This window comes from Heptranchias perlo, chromosome 26, assembly GCF_035084215.1.
Source record: "Heptranchias perlo isolate sHepPer1 chromosome 26, sHepPer1.hap1, whole genome shotgun sequence".
NCBI classification, from domain to species: Eukaryota; Metazoa; Chordata; class Chondrichthyes; order Hexanchiformes; family Hexanchidae; genus Heptranchias; species Heptranchias perlo.
The window spans coordinates 43422679-43447705 of NC_090350.1; the positions used below are offsets into that span (position 1 = coordinate 43422679).

At 44.5% G+C, this 25027-nt stretch overlaps 1 protein-coding gene across 1 annotated transcript in view; it reads left to right on the forward strand.

Moving 5' to 3' along the window:
* Positions 1 to 22095, forward strand: part of LOC137342778 (cation channel sperm-associated protein 4-like) — a 55386-nt gene extending 33291 nt beyond the window's left edge. Inside the window, exons 6-11 of the mRNA XM_068006956.1 lie at positions 372 to 501; positions 5898 to 6031; positions 14461 to 14641; positions 18145 to 18356; positions 18758 to 18920; positions 21991 to 22095. Coding sequence (XP_067863057.1) covers positions 372 to 501; positions 5898 to 6031; positions 14461 to 14641; positions 18145 to 18356; positions 18758 to 18920; positions 21991 to 22095 — 925 coding nt within the window. The remainder of the gene's footprint in view (positions 1 to 371; positions 502 to 5897; positions 6032 to 14460; positions 14642 to 18144; positions 18357 to 18757; positions 18921 to 21990) is intronic.
* Positions 22096 to 25027: the final 2932 nt, after the last annotated feature.

Sequence of the window (25027 nt, forward strand, 5' to 3'; positions counted from 1 at the left end):
AAGGATTATTATAGATGAGTAATGATTAACTATTTTGTTTTAGTTGTGCCATTAATGAAATTGGTTTGCATGAAATGGGCCAAAATGAAATGGGCATTTTTTTTTAATGGCTGCAAAATCTTCAGAAAAAATTCATGAGCTCTTTTTCAAAAAAGAGGAAGATGTCTATTGGGTGTTTCCTTCCTCACATGGAGCTTAGAGAATAACAAATTTTTTTTAGGACAAGTCTAATGTGTACTTTGTAATGAAGTGAAAAGTAAACATTGGTAAATTGATTAGCATGAAAAAGTCTAGTAGTCAAATAGCTTGAAAATGTTTTACTAACGCGTGGCTTGTCATTTTAAGTAAGGACCTTGTGTTGGTTATTCTAGAGTGCTGAGGGCTCTGCGAATGGTGCGGAGTTTAGCCGCCATCCAGGCCCTGTCCATTATGGAGCAGGTAATCTTCCAGTCAATTTCCGACATGGCCAACATTATCTTCCTGCTCATCTTGATCACATTGGTGAGTACAAGTAAGTAACGTCTGCATTTGCACTGGTGCTACTCATAATACAGCCAAGGGGGCTACCTGCAGCCCACATCCCCTTCATCCACAGTCATCACAGGCCTGCTGCTCTCTTTGTCATTTGGCCTCCATTCATGGCCATGGAATGACACTGAAGATAGTCATTCTGTACTGTCCAATAAGAGAAAACAGGGCAATACTATGGGTCAACTGAGTTACCCCAGCTTGCCTAGAGCAAATGCTTGGCTCGAATAAACCTATAGAACCTGACGATTTAATAAACCTGTAGGACCTGCAGTTTTAATAAACCTATAGGACTTGTAGTTTTAATAAACCTATAGGACTTGATGTTTTAATAAATCTATAGGACCTGCAGTTTTAATAAACCTATAGGACTTGTAGTTTTAATAAACCTATAGGACCTGCAGTTTTAATTAAGCTATTGGTCCTTTGGTTTATTTTCCTCTTTCTGGGTGAAGTTGGGGGAGGTCCCAAGGTACCAGACCTAAGATCAAGATGTCATTGTGTGAGGTGAGTGTGACTCTCATGTAAGACCCTATTTGTGATTGTGGCACTCAACAGAAATTTAACAAAAGACACTGGAGCCTATTTTCAAGTGACGGCTTCCATCAGGTTCCAGGCGGGTGGCAGATACCCAGGCCACCCATTTCAAGACCCCCGACAAAACAGCGGGAATGGAGCAGTAAGTGTTGCGCTGCCATTTTCATTGCACTACTGCCCTGTTCCCACCGGGAGGGGGAATGATAATTGATACCAAAGAACCTGAAAGCTTAAACAATGCCTTAGGCAGCTGTACTTAGTGGCAGCCCATTCTAGTCTGGAAATTACTCTGAGCGATATCAATGGGCAAATGCTTAACCCAGTCATATGACATTCCTCTGACTTCTATTTTAATGCAGGAGTTAATTAGCTTATTGTGATACCAAAGTACTAAATGTTTGTCTGTTAATATCATTCGGTAATTTCTAGGCTTCTATCCTTAATCATCAGACGTCAGTAGGTCAGATATTCATGTCTGTGTGTTAGGGTACAATCTACCCTTGTCCATGTTCTTTCTATTTTTGTACCATTCACTGGCACCTCTGGATGCTGGGGTGCTGGTGCATGAGTCTGTGATGAGAGCTTGTGGAAGGCACATCTGAGAGAGCTTTGCATCTCATGTGGCTTGCTGTCCTATTTATTTGCTGTGCCGTTTTTTCACATTAGCTTGGGCAAAACGAAGACCTAGGTGAGAATTGCATCACTCCTTGGGCCTCACCTGTGGAGTGTGACAAACTGCAAACAACTTAAAAATGTACAAAACTAAGGCTAAACAGCCAGAGTTTACTCTGCCCTCTCAAAAATGGGCCGACTAGTTGCCTGCCATTCATATGCGGCATGAATCCATTTCCCCCGAGAGCATGATGTTGAGTAGCTGCTTACAATGGGCGGATCTTGTTGAAAAAATAACAGTGTGCTAACGACGCATGTCATTATTAATCCGCAAATCGGCCAGCAAGTTCAGGGGATGAAGAGCTACGCCCTGAGTTGCGAATCTCCAGAACTAGCTGGTCTGTTTGCGTCGCTCTGTCGTTTGCCTCACAGAAATGCATCTCGCCCTTAGCCTCCCTGTTATTTCTAAGAACTTGCTGAATTTGCACATTAATTGTCCATTAAACTCGTCGCAGAAAGTTAGAGCTGGAACTTAACAGCGTAAATACCTTTTTAACAATGTGATAATTGTTAATGCAATGCCAATCAACCTCTCTGGCCCAGAAAGGGAACAATTTAAATTGTTCAATCTCATTCCTGCATGTAGTCAATTCTTCTTAGAGATTTTAAAAATGTCAAATTTTAAATTTTAACTTTTTTTCTTACTTTTCCTTTCTGTCTCTTTTTCTCTCTCAATCCAATCTTTCTTTCCCTCTCTTTATTTCTCTTTCTGTACTTGATTTGACTCTAATTTACCCTCCTTCTCTGTTGTTCCTCTGTTTCTTAATCCTTAAATCTCATTGGTTAAGGAGATGGACTGTTGGTCTCTTCGTTCACTAAGGTCCCAGATGTCCCGTTGCTCTCATCGCACTGTTATCAGCTCGCACTTCCAGCAAGTTAGAGCGCAAAACATTTTGAGCTGAAGGATGCAGGCAAAAGCCTAACTAACGGAGTATGCCGCGACATGCCCCACTCCAGCAAGATCTGCCCCAATGTGTTTGTGTCTCTGGATAAATGTCACTTAGGCTAAAAAATCCAAACTAACATTAGGGATATGCTATAGATCACCAGGTCAGCTTAAGAATGAGAACAATTTGTTCTTTGAAGAGTTAGATAGGGTATGTCAGAATTGTAAAATTATTTTAATTGGAGACTTCAATCAACCAAACATTAACTGGGATAATCCAAATTGTTTAGAGTAAGTTGGTAGATGTAGTGCATTGAGGAACCCATGAGAGGCAGTGTTCATCTTCATCTGGTATTCATACGTGACCCAGAAAATGTACAAGAAAGGGAAGTCCTAGCATCCCTGGTGACAGCATTTAACATGATCTGGGAGTGAGAAATATCTAGGGCTAGGAGCCAGTTTGGACTAAGCAAGTGTGACCTTAAATGGATCCTAAACAAATTAGAAATGAGCCAAAGAGGAAAAATGACCTGGCCAAATCCTGCAGGAGGACATCAGAAGGCTGATTGGAATGAATGCAAGAAAATGCAGAAACATATTGAAAGGGTAATCAGGCAGGCAAAGTGATACCTAGTAAAAAGTAATGCATCCGAGGCAAGGCATAACAGTAAGACATTCTTTCAGTACCACAACAGCAGGGAGCAGTCAGAGAAGAGGTGAAAACCGTGGGCTTGAAAAAATGGGCTTGAAACTGACGATAAGCTCAAAATTATTTCTGCATGACCAAGTATTCAGAAGGGATGACATGAGCAACATGCCCTCTCCAGACAAAGACATCACAAGCAAAATCAATGACTTTACTATAAATGAGATGGAAGTCTTAGACAGGCTAATTGGACTTAAAATAAATACATCCTCAGGGATAGTTGATATTTATCCCAGAGTGCTAAAGATACTAGGGAAGAGATTTGTGAAACACTGACATTGGATACTGGGGAGATACCAATAGATTGGAAAGAGGTCAAGTGGTGGCCATATTCAAAAAACGGGACAAAACAGACACAGGTAACTACAGACCCTTTAATCTTACTTCCATTCCATGCACAATAATGGAATCAATTATCAGGAGTAAAACTGAGGATCGTCTGTATAAGGATAACCTAGTTATCAGCAGTCAGCATGGATTCAGAAGGGGAAGATCCTGCTTGACCAACCTCCTTGACTTTTTTGAGGAAGTGACAACCCGAGTGGAATGCAGTAAGCCCTGTGACACAGTGTACTCGACTTCCAAAAGGCTTTTGACATGAAAGGCTATTAAGTTCAAAGCTGTGGGGATTCAATGTAAACCCTAGGAATGGATTTTTTAAAAATGTAGGAAACAACAAGTGCTGGTTAGAGAGTTATGGCGGATGGGGAGGAAGTACTGAGTGGGGTACCTCGGCTTGGTGCTGGGACCGACACAATTTCTAATTTACGTAAATGACCAGTGGAATTGAAAGAGGCAGCTAAGAAATTACAGAATAGGATAGACAAGATATGTAAATATGTAGAACAATGGCAGATGAAACTTAGTGCAGACAAGTGTAAAGTGCTACACATAGGCTGGACACACAGATGATATGTGTGTACTCCATGTTGAAATACCTAATGATGAAGTTGAAAGAGATCAAGGCTCCTTAACAGACTCAATGCTGGAAATGATTAACCAATGAAGAGCTGCAATCAACAAAGTCAATAGGATGTTGAACGACATGGCCAGTCAGTAGAATATAAGACAGAGGTGTTATTGATCAAACTGTACAGTGCTCTGGTCAGACTGCACCTTGAATACTGTGTCCAGTTCTAGTCGCCAAGATACAAGAGACATTCAAGTGTTGAAGGCAGTGCAAGAAGAGCTACGAGGCTGATTCCATCCCCCCATGCCAGGGGTTTCAGTCATGAGGAAAGTCTGAAAAACCTGGGGCTCTTCAGCCAGGAAAGGAGGTGCCTGAGAAGTTTTCTTATAGAGGTACATAAGATTGTTAAGGATATAGAAAAAGTTAACCTGCAATTTTATTTAAATTAACCAGCAGGACTAGAACAAGTGGACAGAGGTTCAACTCAGGACAGATAGCAAGAGATTATTTTTCACACAAAGAGTAACCAACATGTGGAATAAATGTTCAGATAGAGTATTGGAGGCAAAATCCCTGGAATCATTTAAGAAACAAGCAGATGATACAATGGAAGGAGGGCAGTCGGCTCTTTCTGGGTGGATGAATTAAGATGGGCTGAATGGCCTTCCTCATCCGTAATTATCTGGTGATCATGCACCGTAAGATAAGCCGTGCTTACGGTGAAAGAGCCGGGATTGAATTCTCTAATGTATAAGACAACTGTAATAGCAGGGGGACTAGAGGGGCAGTGGTTTAGCATACTCACCGTTTACCTTCACAGTTCCTAACTCCTGTCCAGTTCAGATGCTGCCTGCACTGAATGTGTTCCTTCAAAAGTGTTAACGTTTTTCAAGTTAGACTGCAGTGGTATTCTGCTGGCATGTCAACAGCAGATTCCATTGCTGAGGTCAGATCTGTTGTACTATTTGGTCAAACAGCAGGGTTTTTTGTCTCTCTGTACTTTATCCATACTGTGGCCATTTCTCCTTCGAACTTTTGCCATTTTGTTCTTCCTAAGTTCCAAATATCCTGCCCTGCACATCCTTCCTCCTCCCTGCATCCCCACAGTACTGAAATTGAAACTCAGTATCCGTCCCTTACTCTAACACATTCTTTCCCAAAACCTCAAAACTGTAGAACTCCTCAACTCCCTAAATCTTCCCTTCCTTCTGCAATCTGCAGGCTTTTAAAATCAGAAACCTGGTTTCAAAATAGCCTCGAAATAACACTGGATATTAAAATTGGAAAGTACTTGTGTTAAATTCCCCTCTCTGCTATTTAAACGGAGCTTCCATTAAACAGCAGATAAATACTGGAAAGTTCAACTTTGGCGGGAGTGTAAAACAGGTGATAGCGGATTGTGCACTTTGTCCAATTTTCCTTTCAGTTGTCTTCACTGAGCGGCTAATCCGCCTGTTTTACACCCCTGCCAAGGTTGAAAGTTCCACCCAAAGTGTTTGTACAATAATATATCGCAGTGTAATTTTCAGGCTGTAGTCACTGCTATTCTCTTAACTCTTTTCAGCCTTGTTGGCATTTTGCCTTGGTGCTTCAACGCATTTGTCAGCTTCAAAATCATCTCATTCAAGCTGCAGAAAATGAGATCTTTCCTTTTGCAGGTTTTCGCTGTGTTTGGGGTGATCATCTTTAGCACCAATATTCCAGAGTCGTTTGGGAGTTTGGAGAAAGCTATGTATTCACTGTTTATCTGCATCACGCAAGACGGATGGGTGCAAATTTATGATCAATTTGTGTAAGTTCATATGTCTGCCTGATACATTCCCAGGCCTATGTTTGCCTGTTTTATACTGCGTGCACATGGGTCAGTTTAAGAGCAGGATGGCAACCAAGCGGTTTATTGGGTAAAGCAGATCAGGGATAATATTCTCAGAGTGCAATGAACAAACCAGGATAGAACATTAGAAGTAACAGCACAGGAAAAGGCCATTTGACCCATCATGTTTGTGCTAGCTCTTTGCTGGAGCAATTCAAAACTAATCCCACTGTCCCACTCTCTCCCCAGAGCCCTATATCTTCCTCTGCTTCAAATATTTATCCATTTTCCCTTAAAAGTTACAATGGTCTCTATTTCAGCCACTTCCTGTGGCAAAGCAGTCCATGCTCCAACAACCCTCTATGTAACAAAATTTCTCCTAACCTCTCTCCTAGCTGTCTTAGTGACAATTTTAAATTAATGCCCCCTCATCAATGACTCCCCAACCAGAGCAAATTGTCTTTCCCTATTCATTCTGTCTGCTCCACCGGAAATAATCCCAGCATCTTAAGTCTCTCCTCATAACTATAGGATCTTGGACAGGCACCCATTCCTTATAGTACACCCCTTATATTGTACCTTGCACAAAGGCGATGTCTTTGTAAAATGGGGGAGTAGAGGAAGCTCGGATTTTCCACACAATTAGCACAGATTAGAGCTTTTCATTAACTTTTTATCCAAGCACATTTGCTAGGAATTAAAGCACAGAACGAGGCCCTTTTGGCCCGTCATGGCCATCCCAGAGCCATCTAGTGCCATTTGTGGGCTCTTTCCCTCCACTCGAACATGTTTCTTCTTCAGGTGTGCCTCTGATTCCCTGTTAGACATGGTGATTGGCTGGTTTCAGTGGCCCCTTGCAGTAATGGATTCCATATTCCAATAACTGCATGAAAAATGTTCATTTAACCACCCCCTCCCAACTTTATGCTTCCAGTGTTGAATCATAGAATCAAACATCACAGAAGGAAGCCATTCGGTCCATCGTGCCTGTGCCGGCTCTTTGAAAGAGTCATAGAGTTATACAGCACGGATAGAGGCTCTTCGGCCTATCGTGTCCGCGCCGGCCAACAAGCCCAGTCTAATCTAATCCCATATTCCAGCATTTGGTCCGTAGCCTTCCAATTAGTTCCACTCCCCTCAACCCTTTCCCCATAGCCCTGCAAATTTTTCCTTTTCAAATATATATCCAATTCCCTTTTGAAAGTTATTATTAAATCTGCTTCCACCGCCCTTTCAGGCAGCGCATTCCAAATCATAACGACTCGCTGCGTAATAAAATTCTCCTCATCTCCCCTCTTGTTCTTTTGCCAATTACCTTAAATCTGTGTCCTCTGGTGACCGACCCTCCTGCCAGTGGAAACAGTTTCTCCTTATTTACTCTATCAAAACCCCTCATAATTTTGAACACCTTTATTAAATTTCCCTTTAACCTTTTTGTACTAAGGAGAACAACCCCAGCTTCTCCAGTCTCTCCACATAACTGAAGTTCCTCATCCCTGTTGTGCCCAAAACTGCACATAATTCTCCCACTGTAGCCTAACTAGATTTGCAATCACCCCTGTGCTTTGTATTCATAGAATCATAGAAGGAGGCCATTCAGCCCTTCGTGTCCGTGCTGGCCAAAAATGAGCCACCCAGCCTAATCCCACTTTCCAGCACTTGGTCCATAGCCCTGCAGGTCACGGCACTTCAGGTGCACATCCAGATACTTTTTAAATGAGTTGAGGGTTTCTGCCTCTACCACCCTTTCAGGCAGTGAATTCCAGACCCCCACCACCCTTTTAGGTGAAAAATAATTTCCTCAGCTCCCCTCTAATCCTTCTACCAATCAATTTAAATCTATGCCCCCTGGTTATTGATCTCTCTGCTAAGGAAATTGGTCCTTCTTATCCACTCTACCTAGGCCCCTCATAATTTTGTACACCTCAATTAAATCACCCCTCAGCCTCCTCTGTTCCAAAGAGAACAACCCCAGCCTATCCAATCTTTCCTCAGAGCTAAGATTCTCCAGCCCTGGCAACATCCTCGTAAATCTCCTCTGTACCCTCTCTGGTGCAATCACATCCTTCCTGTAATGTGGTGACCAGAATTGTACGCAGTACTCAAGCTGTGACCTAACCAGTGTTTTATACAGTACCAGCATAACCTCCCTGCTCTTATATTCTGTGCCTCAGCTAATAAAGGAAAGTATTCTATATGCCTTCTTAACCACCTTATCTACCTGTCCTGCTACCTTCAGGGATCTGTGGATATGCACTCCAAGGTTCCCTCACTTCCTCTACTCCTCTCAGTATCCTCCCATTTAATGTGTACTCCCTTGCCTTGTTTGCCTTCCCCAAATACATTATCTCACACTTCTCTGGATTGAATTCCACTTTTCTGCCCAACGGACCAGTCCATTGATATCTTCCTGCAGTCTATAGCTTTCCTCCTCATTATCAACCACCCAACCAATTTTTGTATCATCTGCAAACTTCTTAATCATGGACACTTATGTCCAAATCATTAATATATATCATAAAAAGCAAGGGATCTAATACTGAGCTCTGCTTACCTTGGTGGTGGGCAAACTATTAGAATCAATACTGAGAGATAAGATAAACTGTCACTTGGAAAGGCATGGTTTAATCAGGGATAGTCAGCATGGATTTGTTCAGGGAAGGTCATGCCTTACAAATCTGATTGCATTCTTTGAGGAAGTGACAAGGAGGATTGCTGAGGGTAGTGCAGTGGATGTTGTCTACATGGATTTTAGTAAGGCAATTGACAAGGTCCCACATGGCAGACTGGTCAAAAAGGTAAAAGCCCATGGGATACAGGGAAATGTGGCGAATTAGTTCCAAAATTGGCTCAGTAACAGGAAACAAAGGGTAAAAGTCGATGGATGTCTTTGTGAATGGAAATCCGTTTCCAATGGTGTGCCACAGGGCTCAGTGTTGGGTCCCTTGCTATTTGTGGTATATATTATTAATTTGGACTTGAATGTAGGGGGCATGATTGGCAAATTTGCAGATGACACAAAAATTGGCCGTGTAGTTGATAGTGAAGAGGATAGCTGTAGACTCATGGAAACATAGAAAATAGGTGCAAGAGTAGGCCATTCGGCCCTTCGGGCCTGCTCCGCCATTCAAATGATCATGGCTAATCGTCTAACTCAGTACCCTGTTTCCGCTTTTTCCCCATATCCCTTGATCCCTTTAGCATTAAGAAATATATCTATCTCCTTCTTGAATACATCTAATGACTTGGCCTCCACTGCCTTCTGTGGTAGAGAATTCCACAAGTTCACCACCCTCTGAGTGAAGAAATTTCTCCTCATCTCGGTTCTAAATGGCATACCCCGTATCCTGAGACTGACCCCTGGTTCTGGACTCCCCAGCCATCGGGAACATCCTCCCTGCATCTAGTCTGTCTAGTCCTGTTAGAATTTTATATGTTTTGATGAGATCACCTCTCATTCTTCTAAACTCTAATGAATATAAGCCTAGTCGACCCAAACTCTCCTCATACGTCAGTCCTGCCATCCCAGGAATCAGTCTGGTAAACCTTCGTTGCACTCCCTCCATGGCAAGGACATCCTTCCTCAGATAAGGAGACCAAAACTGCACACAGTACTCCAGATGTGGTCTCACCAATGCCCTGTATAACTGCAGTAAGACATCCTTGCTCCTGTACTCAAATCGTCTTGCAATGAAGGCCAACATACCATTTGCCTTCCTAACTGCTTGCTGCACCTGAATGCTCGCTTTCAGCGACTGGTGTACAAGGACACCCAGGTCTCGTTGCACCTCCCCTTTTCCCAATCTATCACCATTCAGATAATAATCTGCCTTTCTGTTTTTACAACCAAAGTGGATAACCTCACATTTATCCACGTTATACTGCATCTGCCACGTTCTTGCCCACTCACCCAACTTGTCTAAATCACATTGGCGCCTCTTTGCATCCTCCTCACAGCTCACATTCCACCCCAGCTTTGTGTCGTCTGCAAACTTGGAAATGTTACATTTAGTTCCCTCATCCAAATCATTGATATATATTGTGAATCGCTGGGGCCCAAGCACTGATCCCTGCGGTACCCCACTAGTCACTGCCTGCCACCCGGAAAAAGACCCGTTTATTCCTACTCTCTGTTTCCTGTCTGTCAACCAATTCTCAATCCATGCCAGTATATTCCCCCCAATCCCATTTGCTTTAATTTTACACACTAACCTCTTGTGTGGGATCTTATCAAAAGCCTTCTGAAAATCCAAATACACCACATCCACTGGTTCTCCCCTATCTATTCTACTAGTTACATCCTCAAAAAACTCCAGTAGATTTGTTAAGCATGATTTCCCTTTCATAAACCCATGCTGACTTTGTCCAACCCCGTTAATGCCTTCCAAGTGTTATGTTATCACATCTTTTATAATAGACTCTAGTATTTTCCCCACTACTGATGTTAGGCTAACTGGTCTGTAATTCCCTGTTTTCTCTCTCCCTCCTTTTTTAAATAGTGGGGTTACATTTGCCACCATCCAATCTGTAGGAACTGTTCCAGATTCTATAGAATTTTGGAAGATGATCACCAATGCATCCACTATTTCCAGGGCCACTTCCTGTAGTACTCTGGGATGTCGATTATCAGGCCCTGGGGATTTGTCAGCCTTTAGCCCCATTAATTTCCCAAGTACTATTTTTTTTTCCTAATACTGGTTTCCTTCAGTTCCTCCCTCTCACTAGACCCTTGGTTCCCTTACATTTCTGGCAGGTTATTTGTGTCCTCCTTTGTGAAGACAGAAGCAAAGTATATGTTTAATTGTTCTGCCATTTCTTTGTTCCCCATTATAATTTCCCCCATTTCTGATTGTAAGGGACCTACATTTGTACATACTGCCCAGCCTCATTTCCTAAAACTAAATCTAGAACTGCCCCCTCTCTTGTTGGGCTTGCTACGTACTGGCTAAAAAGTTCCCCTGGATGCAATTTAAGAATTTTGTGCCCTCTATACCCTTCACTCTGTTTGTGTCCCAGTTAATATTAGGGTAGTTGAAATCCCCCACTATTACTGCCCTACTGATTTTGTACTTCTCAGAAATTTGCCTACATATTTGCTCTTCTATCTTCCTCTGACTGTTTGGGGGTCTAGTACACTCCCAGTAGTGTGACTGCCCCTTTTTTGTTCCTTAGCTTAACCCATATGGCCTCATTTGATGATCCTTCTAACATATCATCCCTCCTCACAGCTGTAATTGTTTCTTTAACCAAAATTGCCACCCCCCCTCCTTTTTTATCCCCTTCTCTATCTCATCTGAAAACCCTGTAACCAGGAACGTTGCCCCTCTTTCTTGCCCCTCTTTAAGTCATGTTTCTGTAATAGCTAAGATATCGTACTGCCATGTGTCTATCTGTGCCCTCAGCTCATCTGCCTTATTCACTATACTCCTTGCATTGAGGTATATACCACTAAGCACTGCCAAACTCCCTTGCTGTTTATTTTCTAACCTTTGTTCCCTCTGCCTTCTTAAGTTACTTACTAATTTTCTGCCTTCTATCTCCAGTTCTGATTCTGTCCCATCTGAATCTACACTCAGGTTCCCACCCCCCTGCCAAACTAGTTTAAACCCTCCCCAACAGCACTAGCAAACCTCCCCGCGAGGGTATTGGTCCTGGCCCTGTTGAGGTGCAACCTGTCTGGCTTGTACAGGTCCCTTCTCACCCAGAACCGGTCCCCAGGAATCTAAAGCCCTCCCTTCTGCACCATCTCTCCAGCCACGCATTCGTCTGCTCTATCCTCCTATTTCTATACTAACTAGCACGAGGCATCGAGAATAATCCAGAGATTGCTACCTTTGAGGTCCTGCTTCTTACTCTTTCTCCTAACTCCTTAAAATCTTCCTACAGAACCTCATCCAATGCCTAAATATAAAAAAAACAGAATCCCATTTGTTCTTATTATGTCTTTTTCCACCAGCAATCCTGGTTTTAAAATCTGAACCCTTGTATCTCTTTGTTCCTCCAATCCATTGAGAATTTTACCATTTAAGGTATATTTCCATTCTCCCAAAATGTACCAGTCACATTTATCTCAATTGAACTGCATTTGCCACATACCTGCCCTCTCCCTGACCAGTCTATTTCCTCTCATAGTCTCCTGCATTCTTCGTCACAGTTTTCCATGCTTCCTAAATTGGTATCATGCCCAAGTTTTCCCCCTGATCTCCATGCCCAAATCATTAATGTATATGAAGACCTAAGAAGGTCCCAACATAGATCACTGGGGGATGCCACTACCTACATCTTGCTAATCCGCCTTACGCTCAGTTACTCTTACTCTCTGTTTTCTCTCCTTCAGCTATTCCTCTATCCATGTCAACATTTATTAATCGTATATTTAATACTATTGGCCTTAACCTTCACAAGTCTCCTATGCGGCACTTATGAACAGACAAAAATGACGGACAAGAAAAGACTAACTGGTCCATCGAAAATTCTTGTCCCATATAGTTTCGTGCACCTGAGCATCACGATCCTCAATACCCCCCATTCGAAAGCAGCCACGTAATCTCCTGGGAGAGAAAAAACCCTAGGCTAATTCTGGGGGGAGAATCTAGGAATCTCTTCCGTGACCCCCTCTTCCCATGATGATCAAAACAACTTCCATGACACCACGGTGGCTGTGAGGCACATCACCCAATACTCCACATACCTTTTGTACACAGTCAGGAACTTTGTCAGACACCTTTTGAAAATACAAATATATACCACCCACTGCATTCCCTTTCTTTATCTGTATAGTAGTTTACTTGATTCAATTTGTCAAGCATGACTTTTCCTTTACAAATCCTTGTTGATTGTCTCTGATTAGTCCATATTCACTAATGTTACCTATTATTATAGTCACTAGCAGTTTTCTTACTAGTGATCTGAGGCTAACTGATCTATAGTAACCTGGCTTGTCCCTTTCTGCTTTTTGAGCAGGCTATAGCATTCACCCCTCTAGTCCTGTTTCCAAAGAGTTTTTAAAAATTCTGGTTCGTGCCCCTACTATTTCATCACATGCCCCCCTCAATAATTGGGGGAGTAGACCATCCCAGGCCTGGTGAGAACTTTAAGTCCGTTTGTAACTCAGCAAACCCCTAAGTTGAAATTTTCTAACTGGAAACCAGATACCTCCCCATAGGCCATAGGATCTATAATGCAATAAACTGTAGGCCCCATAGTTGTAATAGAGCCCTTTCATTTGTACAATGAGGTTGCTGGGACAGCTCCACCTCCTTATAACATTCACTTTCTCTCAAGACGGGAGAAACAGCTCTGAATCCCAGCTCTGGCAACATCCCACAGCCAGACAAAACCAGACTGTAAATAGTATTATGAGTACCACTGGCACATAACAGCTCAAGGCATCCCAGGCTCAGAAGAGCAAGGGCTATTACATCTACATGTCCTTTACATACCATTATAGAAATACATAGATGCACATGCAAATTCGCACATACACACACATGCACAGCACTATAATGTACCCAAATGGTGCATATCTCAGATGGGGTACACAGTACTATAATGTTCACAAATGGTGCATATCTCAGGTGAGGTATACAGTACTATAATATACCCAAATGGTGCATATCTCAGGTGGGGTACACAGTATCATAATTTTCACAAATGGTGCATATCTCAGGTTTTTTTTATTCGTTCATGGGATGTGGGCATCGCTGGCAAGGCCAACATTTATTGCCCATCTCTAATTGCCCTTGAGAAGGTGGTGATGAGCCGCCTCCTTGAACCGCTGCAGTCCATATGGTGAAGGTTCTCCCACAGTGCTGTTAGGTAGGGTGTTCCAGGATTTTGACCCAGCGACAATGAAGGAACGCAATATATGGTGGGGTACACAGTACTATAATGTACACAAATAGTGCATATCTCAGGTGAGGTACACAGTATATAATGTATACAAATAGTGCATATCTCAGGTGAGGTACACAGTACTATAATGTACACAAATAGTGCATATCTCAGGTGAGGTACACAGTATATAATGTATACAAATAGTGCATATCTCCTCTACACACAGTTTCTGTGTGGGGTGCACATATCATACCTCTTAACCTGCAATGTGCTAAAAGGATAGAATTCAGATCAACCTTTGTAAATTGGCAAATCAACTGATTTTTCATGTGTGGGAGTTCTCAGTGGTGCTGTTTAACGGGGGGATGTCACAAATAAACAGGACAGTTAAGTACGACATGCTCCAGCATCTCCTGTTACTCAGCTTGCTGTACAGTTTTTAGGAGCCCCTGTAATGTCTGCCCAGACCTCAGTCTATGTGATAGAATCAATAGATTCTGGCCATGGTTGGTCTGGGAATGAAATGATTTCCACTGGTGCTGACATTAACAAAACTGTCTTCTCCTTTCCAGGCAGAAGGACGGAGTGATAATGTATTGGGGCGCACTGTACCTCTTCATATTCATCATAGGAGCATCTTTTATCTTTGCAAACATCATGGTTGCCGCGGTGACGTCAAACCTGGAGCAAGCAATGACAGAGCAAGAGGAGAAGAGGCATACACTGACCGGTGGGGCAGGTCTACTGGCTGAGGTAGGATGTGAGCCAAGAGGCAAGATACCTACTGGTGCAACACTGAGACAGAGAATGCTCGTTTGGAGCTGTACTCTCCAGCCCAGACTTAGAGGATGAACGTCTCTGTCTGTCGGGGTCCTGTGTGAAATGAGTTTGGGCCGTCGAACCCCATGTCCGAATGGATATAGGTACAAAACTATCCCTAATTTGGCACTAGGTTAGCAATTTCATTCAAAATGGCCACAGGATAGCTAGTGTGGGAAATGGAAAAATGTCCAACTGCACAGTACAGGATGTTTTGAGGCAGTGGCTGAGGCAGATTGTCGGGAGGGAGTAGACAAGCTTTAGTTTGCCTCTAGCTGTGATGTCCTTCACTTCGGGAGTGCTTGTTGCTGACTCTGGGTGTGTTCCATTCCCCAGCACTCACCTTGATGAGCTGGTTTGGTGATGCATTGCATTGGTGTACTAAGGCCTAATGCCTCAGGACAATAGGACTGTCTCACCCATGGATCCCTTCTTGCCCATGTCATTGGGAGTGAAGAGGGTATTGGTGGAGGCAATGTGTTCTGTTTAGGGGGAAGGTTGGGTCGCTCGTGATCCCAAAGCTGTTCTTGTACACCTCAAGGCTGAAACTGCACATGCACCATCTGGCTTTTGACCTCTCACTGAGCACAGTGCATGGGACAAAACAAGTTTCACCAAAACTTGAGCTAGGCATAATTTAAAAATAACCACAACTAATCAGCATCTTGTTAACATGACACTTATAACAAGCGTCAGAGCTCATACTGCCCTGAATCTTTATGGCTGTCCTGAGATGTAACCCCCTTACACATGTCCTGATATGGAAAATAAGAGCCTCAGTGCCAAATGAGAAATTAGTCCTGTCTGATGTCCTAGGAATCTTTAAAATATATATATTTTTTGTTATAGTTTTGAGAGTACCACTTTAAATCGATTACCGTGGGATTTGCTTCTCTATGTTGAAAGGGAAGCTGCAATCACAGGGTTGGCTGGAATTTAAGGACAATTTCAGTTGCTCCAATCATATACAGTAAAAGCTGACTGACTGGTCTCAACTATACAACCAAGGGCTCTGAAAGGTTAGGTGTTAGAATCCGCAGGTTTTAAAAGGCAATATTGGTGACCTTTGACACTCGCTCGGCCCAGGATGTTACTTTTGCTTGAGAACCTGTTTACAGAGGCAGAGATCATTCCTGAACCACCAAGGGATGCAAATTTTCTGTTAGCAGATATTTCAGCCGGTCAGGTGCCTTTGTATGTTTTGATTGTTGATTGACAGTTCTATGCTCAGTCAGAGAAATATATTGTGCAGTCTTTGGCCAGCTCAGCAGTTCTCTCCCTGTTCTATTGATGTGGAAGGCTTTGGGAAGTGAGCTTCACTAATTGTCCATGTTCTGGGTTGCTAACACTACTCCAGGCTCATTGTAATTAGGAGGGTCAGTGAATCATTGCATCTTTTACTGTTTTGGAGCCGGGAATTGTGAGTTTTATGTTGTAAATGTAACGAAACAAATATTTTACTACGGTTTAACTTGTCTTTTAGTAATCTTTGTTCATAAATCATACCTAAGCCACGTGGTCTGAAAGCAATTAATCCTCTGTTATCCAAAGACTCAGAAGGCATGAGACAGCTCATGTCACCTCCAGTGAGCAAATTACAATTCCACCCCTGGGCACCACTACATTACCAGATATTGTGTATATAAGAGCACACTCCAGTTTGTAGGGAGCAATGGATCACTTTGGGAGTGTTATTTGGTGCTGAGCACAAGAAAATCATAACTCTGATTAAAATTATTACTCACAGTGACACTCTTAAAGGAGAGTTCATGTTTCCAATTCCCAACAGCAGATATCTTTTTAAAGTGATAAGAAAATAAGAAATAGGAGTGGGATTAGGCCATGCGGTCCTTGAGCCTGCTCCTCCACTTGATAAGATCATGGCTGATCTTCAACCTCAACTCCATTTTCCTGCCTGATCCCCATATTCCTTGACTCCCTTAGAGTACAAAAATCTATCGATCTCAGTCTTGAATATACTCAATGACTGAGCATCCACAGCCCTCTGGGATAGAGAATTCCAAAGATTCACAACCTTCTGAGTGAAGAAATTCCTCCTCATCTCAGTCCTAAATGGCCGACCCTTTATCCTGAGACTATGCCCCCTAGTTCTAGACCCTCCAGACAGGGCAAACAGCCTCTCCAAATCTACCCTGTCAAGCCCTCTAAGAATTTTATACGCTTGAATGAGAATCACCTTTCATGGTTAACATCATGAAATCTAGAACGAGGGGTTGAGAGGCACACTTCTGAGTCTAGCATTAAATTCGCTTCAATGGGCTATATGGCAATGAAACAAGATTTTGGTGACATAGACTAATGTGATCGGTTGTGTGAAACATAAAAACATAGAAAATAGGGGCAGGAGTAGGCCATTCAGCCCTTCGAGCCTTGCTCCGCCATTCAATATGATCATGGCTGATCCTCTATCTCAATACCATATTCCTGCTCTCAGCTCATACCCCTTGATGCCTTTTGTGTCTAGAAATCTATCCATCTCCTTTTTAAATATATTCGGTGACTTGGCCTCCACAGCCTTCTATGGTAGAGAATTCCACAGGCCCCCTGAGTGAAGAAATTTCTCCTCATCTCAGTCCTAAATGTCCTACCCCGTATCCTGAGACTGTGACCCCTCGTTCTAGACCCCCCCAGCCAGGGGAAACATCCTCCCTGCATCCAGTCTGTCTAGCCCTGTCAGAATTTTATATGTTTCAATGAGATCCCCTCTCATTCTTATAAACTCGAGTGAATACAGGCCGAGTCGACCCAATCTCTCCTCATACGACAGCCCTGCCACCCCAGGAATCAGTCTGGTGAACCTTCACTGCACTCCCTCTATGGCAAGTATATCCTTTCTTAGGAAAGGAGACCAAAACTGCACACAATACTCCAGGTGTGGTCTCACCAAGGCCCTGTATAACTGCAGTAAGACATCCTTGTTCCTGTACTCAAATCCTCTTGCAATGAAGGCCAACATACCATTTGCCTTCCTAACTGCTTGCTGCACCCCCATGTTTGCTTTCAGTGACTGATGTACAAGGACACCCAGGTCCCTTTGTACATCAACATTCCCCAATCTATCACCATTTAAATAATACTCTGCCTTTCTGTTTTTCCTTCCGAAATGGATAACTTCACATTTATCCACATTATACTGCATCTGCCATGTATTTGCCCACTCACTCAACTTGTCTAAATCACCTTGAAGCCTCTTTGCATCCTCCTCACAACTCACAATCTGGCTGATGTAGCCTGATGTAATCAATTGTGTGTTTGTGATATAGACCGATGTGATCGATTGTGTGTTGGTGCATTGGTGAGCGGCTACGTAACAAATGTGCAATACAAGATTTTAGTCTGTTAGTGTTATTTAATGTTTGATTTCTCCTCGAACTATTCTTCCCATTACCACTATCCTCTAAATTCCATTTTTTCAGTTGAAAGATGAGAATGAGCCAAGCCCAGAGTTGGACTTGGTCCATATGCAAGAATGTATCAAGCAGATCATCATGGCTCACAAACAGCAACCGATGAAGTACAGCTCCCTGGAGAATCTCAACATGAAAACGTACGAGGAGTTCTGCCTAGTGCTGGAAGCCATCCAAAGGAACCTCCAGTACTATAAGCAGATTCGCCTTGAACTCAACAGGTGGGCACCACTGCTGCATTCCTTAATATACAATGTGAGTTACAGTCACACTGACCCACCCACAGTGTGAGTTACCGTCACACTGACCCACCCACAGTGTGAGTTACCGTCACACTGACCCACCCACAGTGTGAGTTACCGTCACACTGACCCACCCACAGTGTGAGTTACCGTCACACTGACACTCTCACAGTGTGAGTTACTGTCACACTGACCCACCCACAGTGTGAGTTACTGTCACACTGACCCACCCACAGTGTGAGTTACCGTCACACTGACCCACCCACAGTGTGAGTTACCGTCACACTGACCCACCCACAGTGTGAGTTACTGTCACACTGACCCACCCACAGTGTGAGTTACTTTTGCTGCGTTTAATGGTTATTTTTTTGCCCACTCAGCATTGTGAAAGAGTTGCGGGACATCCTGTTTAACCGCGAGCAGCAGAAGCAGATTATGCAGCATGAGAAGCGGATATTGGACGTTACCGATGCCCTGCTCACCAATGATATGCCGACGTTCAGAAAGAAAGAAATGCTCAGCCACCTGCTGACACAGGAAAAGGTGAAAGTCTCAGCCATCAGACAATGCCCCACGGCTGCTTATATTTTGACTGAGGGCCTTATAGAATTCTTCATACGCACACTGGGTTCTGCTTTCAGCCAGATGCTATTTTACCGTTTGTATTTCCTTATCATGTTGCAATTTAAGCCATTTTACCAACTCTAGCCGACAGGATGATGTTTCATTAAATACGAAATTCAGCTGAATCAGCCACTTAAATGCCATGGCTGCTACAGCAGGTCAGAGGCTGGGTATTCTGTGGCGAGTGACTCACCTCCTGACTCCTCAAAAGCTCTCTACCATCTACAAGGCACAAGTCAGGAGTGTGATGGAATTCTCTCCACTTGCCTGGATGGGAGCAGCTGCAACAACACTCAAGAAGCTCGACACCATCCAGGACAAATTAGCCCACTTGATTGGCATCCCATCCACAACCCTAAACATTCACTCCCTCTGCCACCGGCGCACCGTGGCTGCAGTGTGTACCATCTGCAGGATGCACTGCAGCAACTCGCCAAGGCTTCTTTGGCAGCACCTCCCAAACCGCGACCTCTACCACCTAGAAGGACAAGGGCAGCAGGCACATGGGAACAACACCACCTGCACGTTCCCCTCCAAGTCACACACCATCCCGACTTGGAAATATATCGCCGTTCCTTCATCGTCACTGGGTCAAAATCCTGGAACTCCCTTCCTAACAGCACTGTGGGAGAACCGTCACCACACAGACTGCAGCAGTTCAAGAAGGAGGCTCACCACCACCTTCTCAAGGGCAATTAGGGATGAGCAATAAATGCCGGCCTCGCCAGCGACGCCCACATTCCGAGAATTAACAGTTAAATCCAAATTAGCATACTCAGAAAAAAAACACTTCTGTTAGGTTTTCTGCAGAAATTCGTCCCCTTACAAGGCTGACTGGGGATTCAGTGCATTCACGGCCCTGCTCTTTGCCCTTTGGTTACAGTGGGAATCTGACGGGACACCCTGATGAAATTTGGGGCTGCTGTCTTTTGGGAGAGGTTTGAACCAGAGCAATTTAGGTGGATATTAAGGATCCCTGGGACTATTTGAGGAAGAGCAGGGACTTCTCCTTGTGTCCTGGCCAACATTCATCCTTCAACCAACACCACCAAAAAAATGATTCACTGGCCATTTATCCCATTGCTGTTTGTGAGATCTTGCTGTGTACAAAGTGGCTGCCCAGTTAACCCACACAACAACCATGGCTGCACTTTAAAGTGATCCATCTTGTGTGGTGCATTTTTGATATACTGAGAGAAGTGATAAGGTGCTATTTAAATGTAAGTTCTTTCCTGTCCAGAAACACAAGAACACATTTGAGGCTCTATGTTACTGTGAGTGTGATATGAAGCTTACCTGCCCAATGGACACAGGTCCACACCTCCAGTTTGGATAAGAATGTAAGAATGTCTTAAGCTGAACAATGTATCCCTTTTTTAACTGCTTGCAACCTCATCTATCCATCTCCTACTCTATCCCACAATCCTTTCTCTCTTCAGAACATCAACTGGCATTTATATAGCATCTTAAAAGTAGTAAAAATGTCCCAAGGCACTTCACAGGATCGATTATCATAAAAATTTGACACTGAGCCACATAGGAGATATTAGGACAGGTGACCGAATGCTTGGTCAAAGAGGTAAGTTTTAAGGAGCAACTTAAAGGAGGAGAGAGATGTGGAGAGGAGGAGAGGTTTAGGGAGGGAATTCCAGAGCTTAGGGCCTAGGCAGCTGAAGGCACGACCGCCAATAGTGGAATGATGAAAATTGCGGAATGCGCATTAGGACAGAATAGGAGGAACGCAGAGATCTGGGAGGTTTGTAGGGCTGGAGGAGGTTACTGAGATAGGGAGGGGCGAGGCCATGGAGGGATTTGAAAACAAGGATGAGAATTTTAAAATCAAGGCATTGCTGGACCGGGAGCCAATGTAGGTCAGCGCGCACAGGGTGGGAAAACGGGACTTGGTGTGAGTTAGGATACATGCAGCAGAGTTTTGGATGAGTTCAAGTTTACAGAGGGTGGAAGGTGGGAGGCCAACGAGGAGAGCATTGGAATAGTCGAGACTGGAAGTAACAAAGGCATGGATGAGGATTTCAGCAGCAAATGGGCTGAGGCAGTGGTGGAGGCAGGCGATCAATTGTCTCCTGAACTCATTTATACTGTCTGCTTCAGTGATGTTCGCTGGTAACTGATTCTAGAACTCTTTGGCCAATAAACTTTGCTCTGACTTCTCTTCTTACTCCTAGTTTGTAACTTGTGTCTCCTGGGACTTGAACCATTACCACAGGGAACAATTTACCTGGTTCAACTTTGTCAGTTCCTCTCATAACCTTGCACAGTTGTTAGGTCTCCTTGAAGTCTCTTCTATTCCTAAGAGTGTAATGTAACCAGAAGACTTGACATGGAACCTGGGGTGAGATTCTTCTGCCACTTGTGGTGCTGATCTTAATTAACTTGTGATTTTAATGGCTCAAAAGTTTCCTCAAACCCCTCCTCTGAACATTGTCCTGGGAGAGTGGGCTAGTCAATGGCAGACTCATCTTCAGCTTGTTCTTGTGCATTTGTCAGCTGCAGATCACATTAAAGAAGGAACTTGCATTAATAGGATCATAGAGTGCTACAGCACAGAAGGTGGCCATTTGGCCCGTTGTGCCTGCATCGGCTCTTTGAAAGAGCTGTCCAATTTAGTCCCACACTCCAGTATTTATATAGAACCTTTCATGTCCCCAGGACATCTCAAAGTTCTTCACAGCCAATGAATTACTTTTTGAAGTGTAGTTACTGTTATGTAGGCAAGTACAGCATCCAATTTGGGCACAGCATGGTCCCAGAAACTGCAATGAGATAAATGACCAGCTTAGCGTATGTATTTAGGTCTCTACAGTGGGGTTTGAACCCAAGACCTTCTGACTAAAAGGCAAAAGTGCTACCACTGAGCCAAGGCTGACATCCTAATCTATGTGGGGACAACAGGATGGAAACAGGGAATAATCTCAGTGGTAAATGCTTCTGTGTCTCACTCGATCTTTATTTCTTTTCTTGAAAGCAGGTGCGCAGGATGAGCTTTAGCAGTCCGGCTGGTGCCATATACCCAAAGCCGGCGGAGATCCCACTGTCTGCTCCACACCTGATGAGACGTATGCCTGATGACTAGTTACTTGGTATTAAGCTCAGCGCATCATCTGCTACACAGACACATTGAAGCCTCTGGTTGACTTGGCCCTGAAGTGTTGAGGAACAGTTCAATGTAATTATGAAGATGTCGTTTCCAGGACAGCAGTGAATGCGATCAATGTAGATTGGAGGCATTCATTGGGCTGGGAAATAAAGGCAACTCAAGTCAGGATCTCTTCGAAAGGTTATGGACTGCAGCATGGAGAGGGTGGATGGGAACGGCCCAAGATCTTTCCAACCCAGCAAGAGCGGTGACAGAGCCGGTGCTCATTTGTCACATCGGATTCTGATTGTTATTGGTCTTTGTCCCCTGCTCTTCCTCAATCAGTTTCATCGTGTCGCAGCCACACAGGAAGAGTGCTTCTGACATTGGAACTGAAAGGGGTCCACACCAGGGGACATTGCACTCAGGAGAAGGGGAACCTCAGGGAACATACAGTACATCCTCCCATGTGTGCCAGCACCCAGATAACGGAATCTGTGTCGCATTTGTACCCCACCCATACAGCAGTTATATGCACAGATACGCCCCAGTTCATCCTGGTCCTGCTCTCAGGTGCTGGGCCCCTGTGCTGGTTGGTGGAAAGCTGTGTAAAAGGATTGCACATCAGCCATACAGTACTGGCTGACAGGCAACTGTCGGTTTGTATTCAGGACTGCACTCTGAGTATGTGACTGTGCTGCAAGGTAAATAAGGTGGATGTGAAAGTTAAAAGCAGCAATATATATGAAATAAGTATTTTCAGTTAAATAATGTGAGTAACAGATATGCCTTTTACTATATATATTATATACATATGAATAAAGATTTTATTAATTATTTGCAGTGTTCATTGCTTTAGTGCAGCCCTCTTGCCCAAGCTGGATTTCAGTGCTAGTCCTTCTCCTTTTCTTGCGCTTCAGCAAAAAGAGACCAAACAATTTACTAGGGTTATCTCCACTTCCATTCAGAAAGGTCCTGAAATAACAGAACTAGTTTGTTGGACAATGGACTCCACTGCCTGAAGTTCCTGGCCTTGCACGATTAAAATCAGGAGCTCACCGTGTGGGGGAATCACAGACACAGACCCCGATCCCATCACCGTGTGGGGGAATCACAGACACAGACCCCCGTCCCATCACCGTGTGGGGGAATCACAGACACAGACCCCCGTCCCATCACCGTGTGGGGGAATCACAGACACAGACCCCCGTCCCATCACCGTGTGGGGGAATCACAGACACAGACCCCCGTCCCATCACCGTGTGGGGGAATCACAGACACAGACCCCCGTCCCATCACCGTGTGGGGGAATCACAGACACAGACCCCCATCCCATCACCGTGTGGGGGAATCACAGACTCAGACCCCCGTCCCATCACCGTGTGGGGGAATCACAGACACAAACCCCCATCCCATCACCGTGTGGGGGAATCACAGACACAGACCCCCCGTCCCATCACCGTGTGAGGGAATCACAGATACAGACCCCCGTCCCATCACCGTGTGGGGGTATCACAGACACAGACCCCCGTCCCATCACCGTGTGGGGGAATCACAGACACAGACCCCCGTCCCATCACCGTGTGGGGGTATCACAGACACAGACCCCCGTCCCATCACCGTGTGGGGGAATCACAGACACAGACCCCCGTCCCATCACCATGTGAGGGAATCACAGACCCCCGTCCCATCACCGTGTGAGGGAATCACAGACACAGACCCCCGTCCCATCACCGTGTGGGGGAAATCACAGACACAGACCCCCGTCCCATCACCGTGTGAGGGAATCACAGACACAGACCCCCGTCCCATCACCGTGTGAGGGAATCACAGACACAGACCCTCGTCCCATCACCGTGTGGGGGAATCACAGACACAGACCCCCGTCCCATCACCGTGTGGGGGAATCACAGACACAGACCCTCGTCCCATCACCGTGTGAGGGAATCACAGACCCCCGTCCCATCACCGTGTGAGGGAATCACAGACACAGACCCCCGTCCCATCACCGTGTGAGGGAATCACAGACACAGACCCCCATCCAATCACCGTGTAGGGGAATCACAGACACAGACCCCCGTCCCATCACCGTGTGAGGGAATCACAGACACAGACCCCCGTCCCATCACCGTGTGAGGGAATCACAGACACAGACCCCCGTCCCATCACCGTGTGAGGGAATCACAGAAACAGACCCCCGTCCCATCACTGGCTTAGATTCAGACCCATAGAGTCCCTCCATCACAGACAGACATTGACCTGAAAATATTTTTTGCTTGGTTTATTTTTTTTATTTCACTTTATTAGCCGTGCTGGCAACACTTAAATTAAAATAAAACATTCTGATGGCTGATGCTTGTAAGGGAAGGTTTGATGGATTGGCTCCATATACTAAGACAGCCTGGCAGAAGCCTGTTGTGACATTGTACAAAAAGCCTTTGATTTTTAACATTGCTTAATCCTTCACAGTTCCGTCTTTACTCCCTAGCGTGTCATTCAGTAACAGGAACCTCAGCAAGTTCTTAGCAATAAATGTCTCTCTTGTTTTAATTAAACATTTTTCAGAGTTGAAATAAAATGCCAAACAAAGCTACAGACACTGGCCTGGAAATTCAGTCGCACCCGGTGGGGGGGCATATAGTGGGCGGGACACGGGGCGGGGGTGTGTGTGCAGGGACTGGGCATACGGGGGCAGGGCATATAGCAGGCGGGGCATGAGTTGGGCAGGGCATATAGTGGGTGGGGCTCTGAGGAGATGTGCAGGGGCAGGGCATATAGTGGGCAGAGCATACAGGGGTAGGGCATGTAGAGGACATGGGGGCAAAGGAAAACCTTTCATCATTTTGGAAACCTCTATTCAATCTCTGTTGACCTTCTCTGTTCCACTTTCTATTCCTGTTTGGGTTGGTTGCTGGAGTTCTCTCAAACA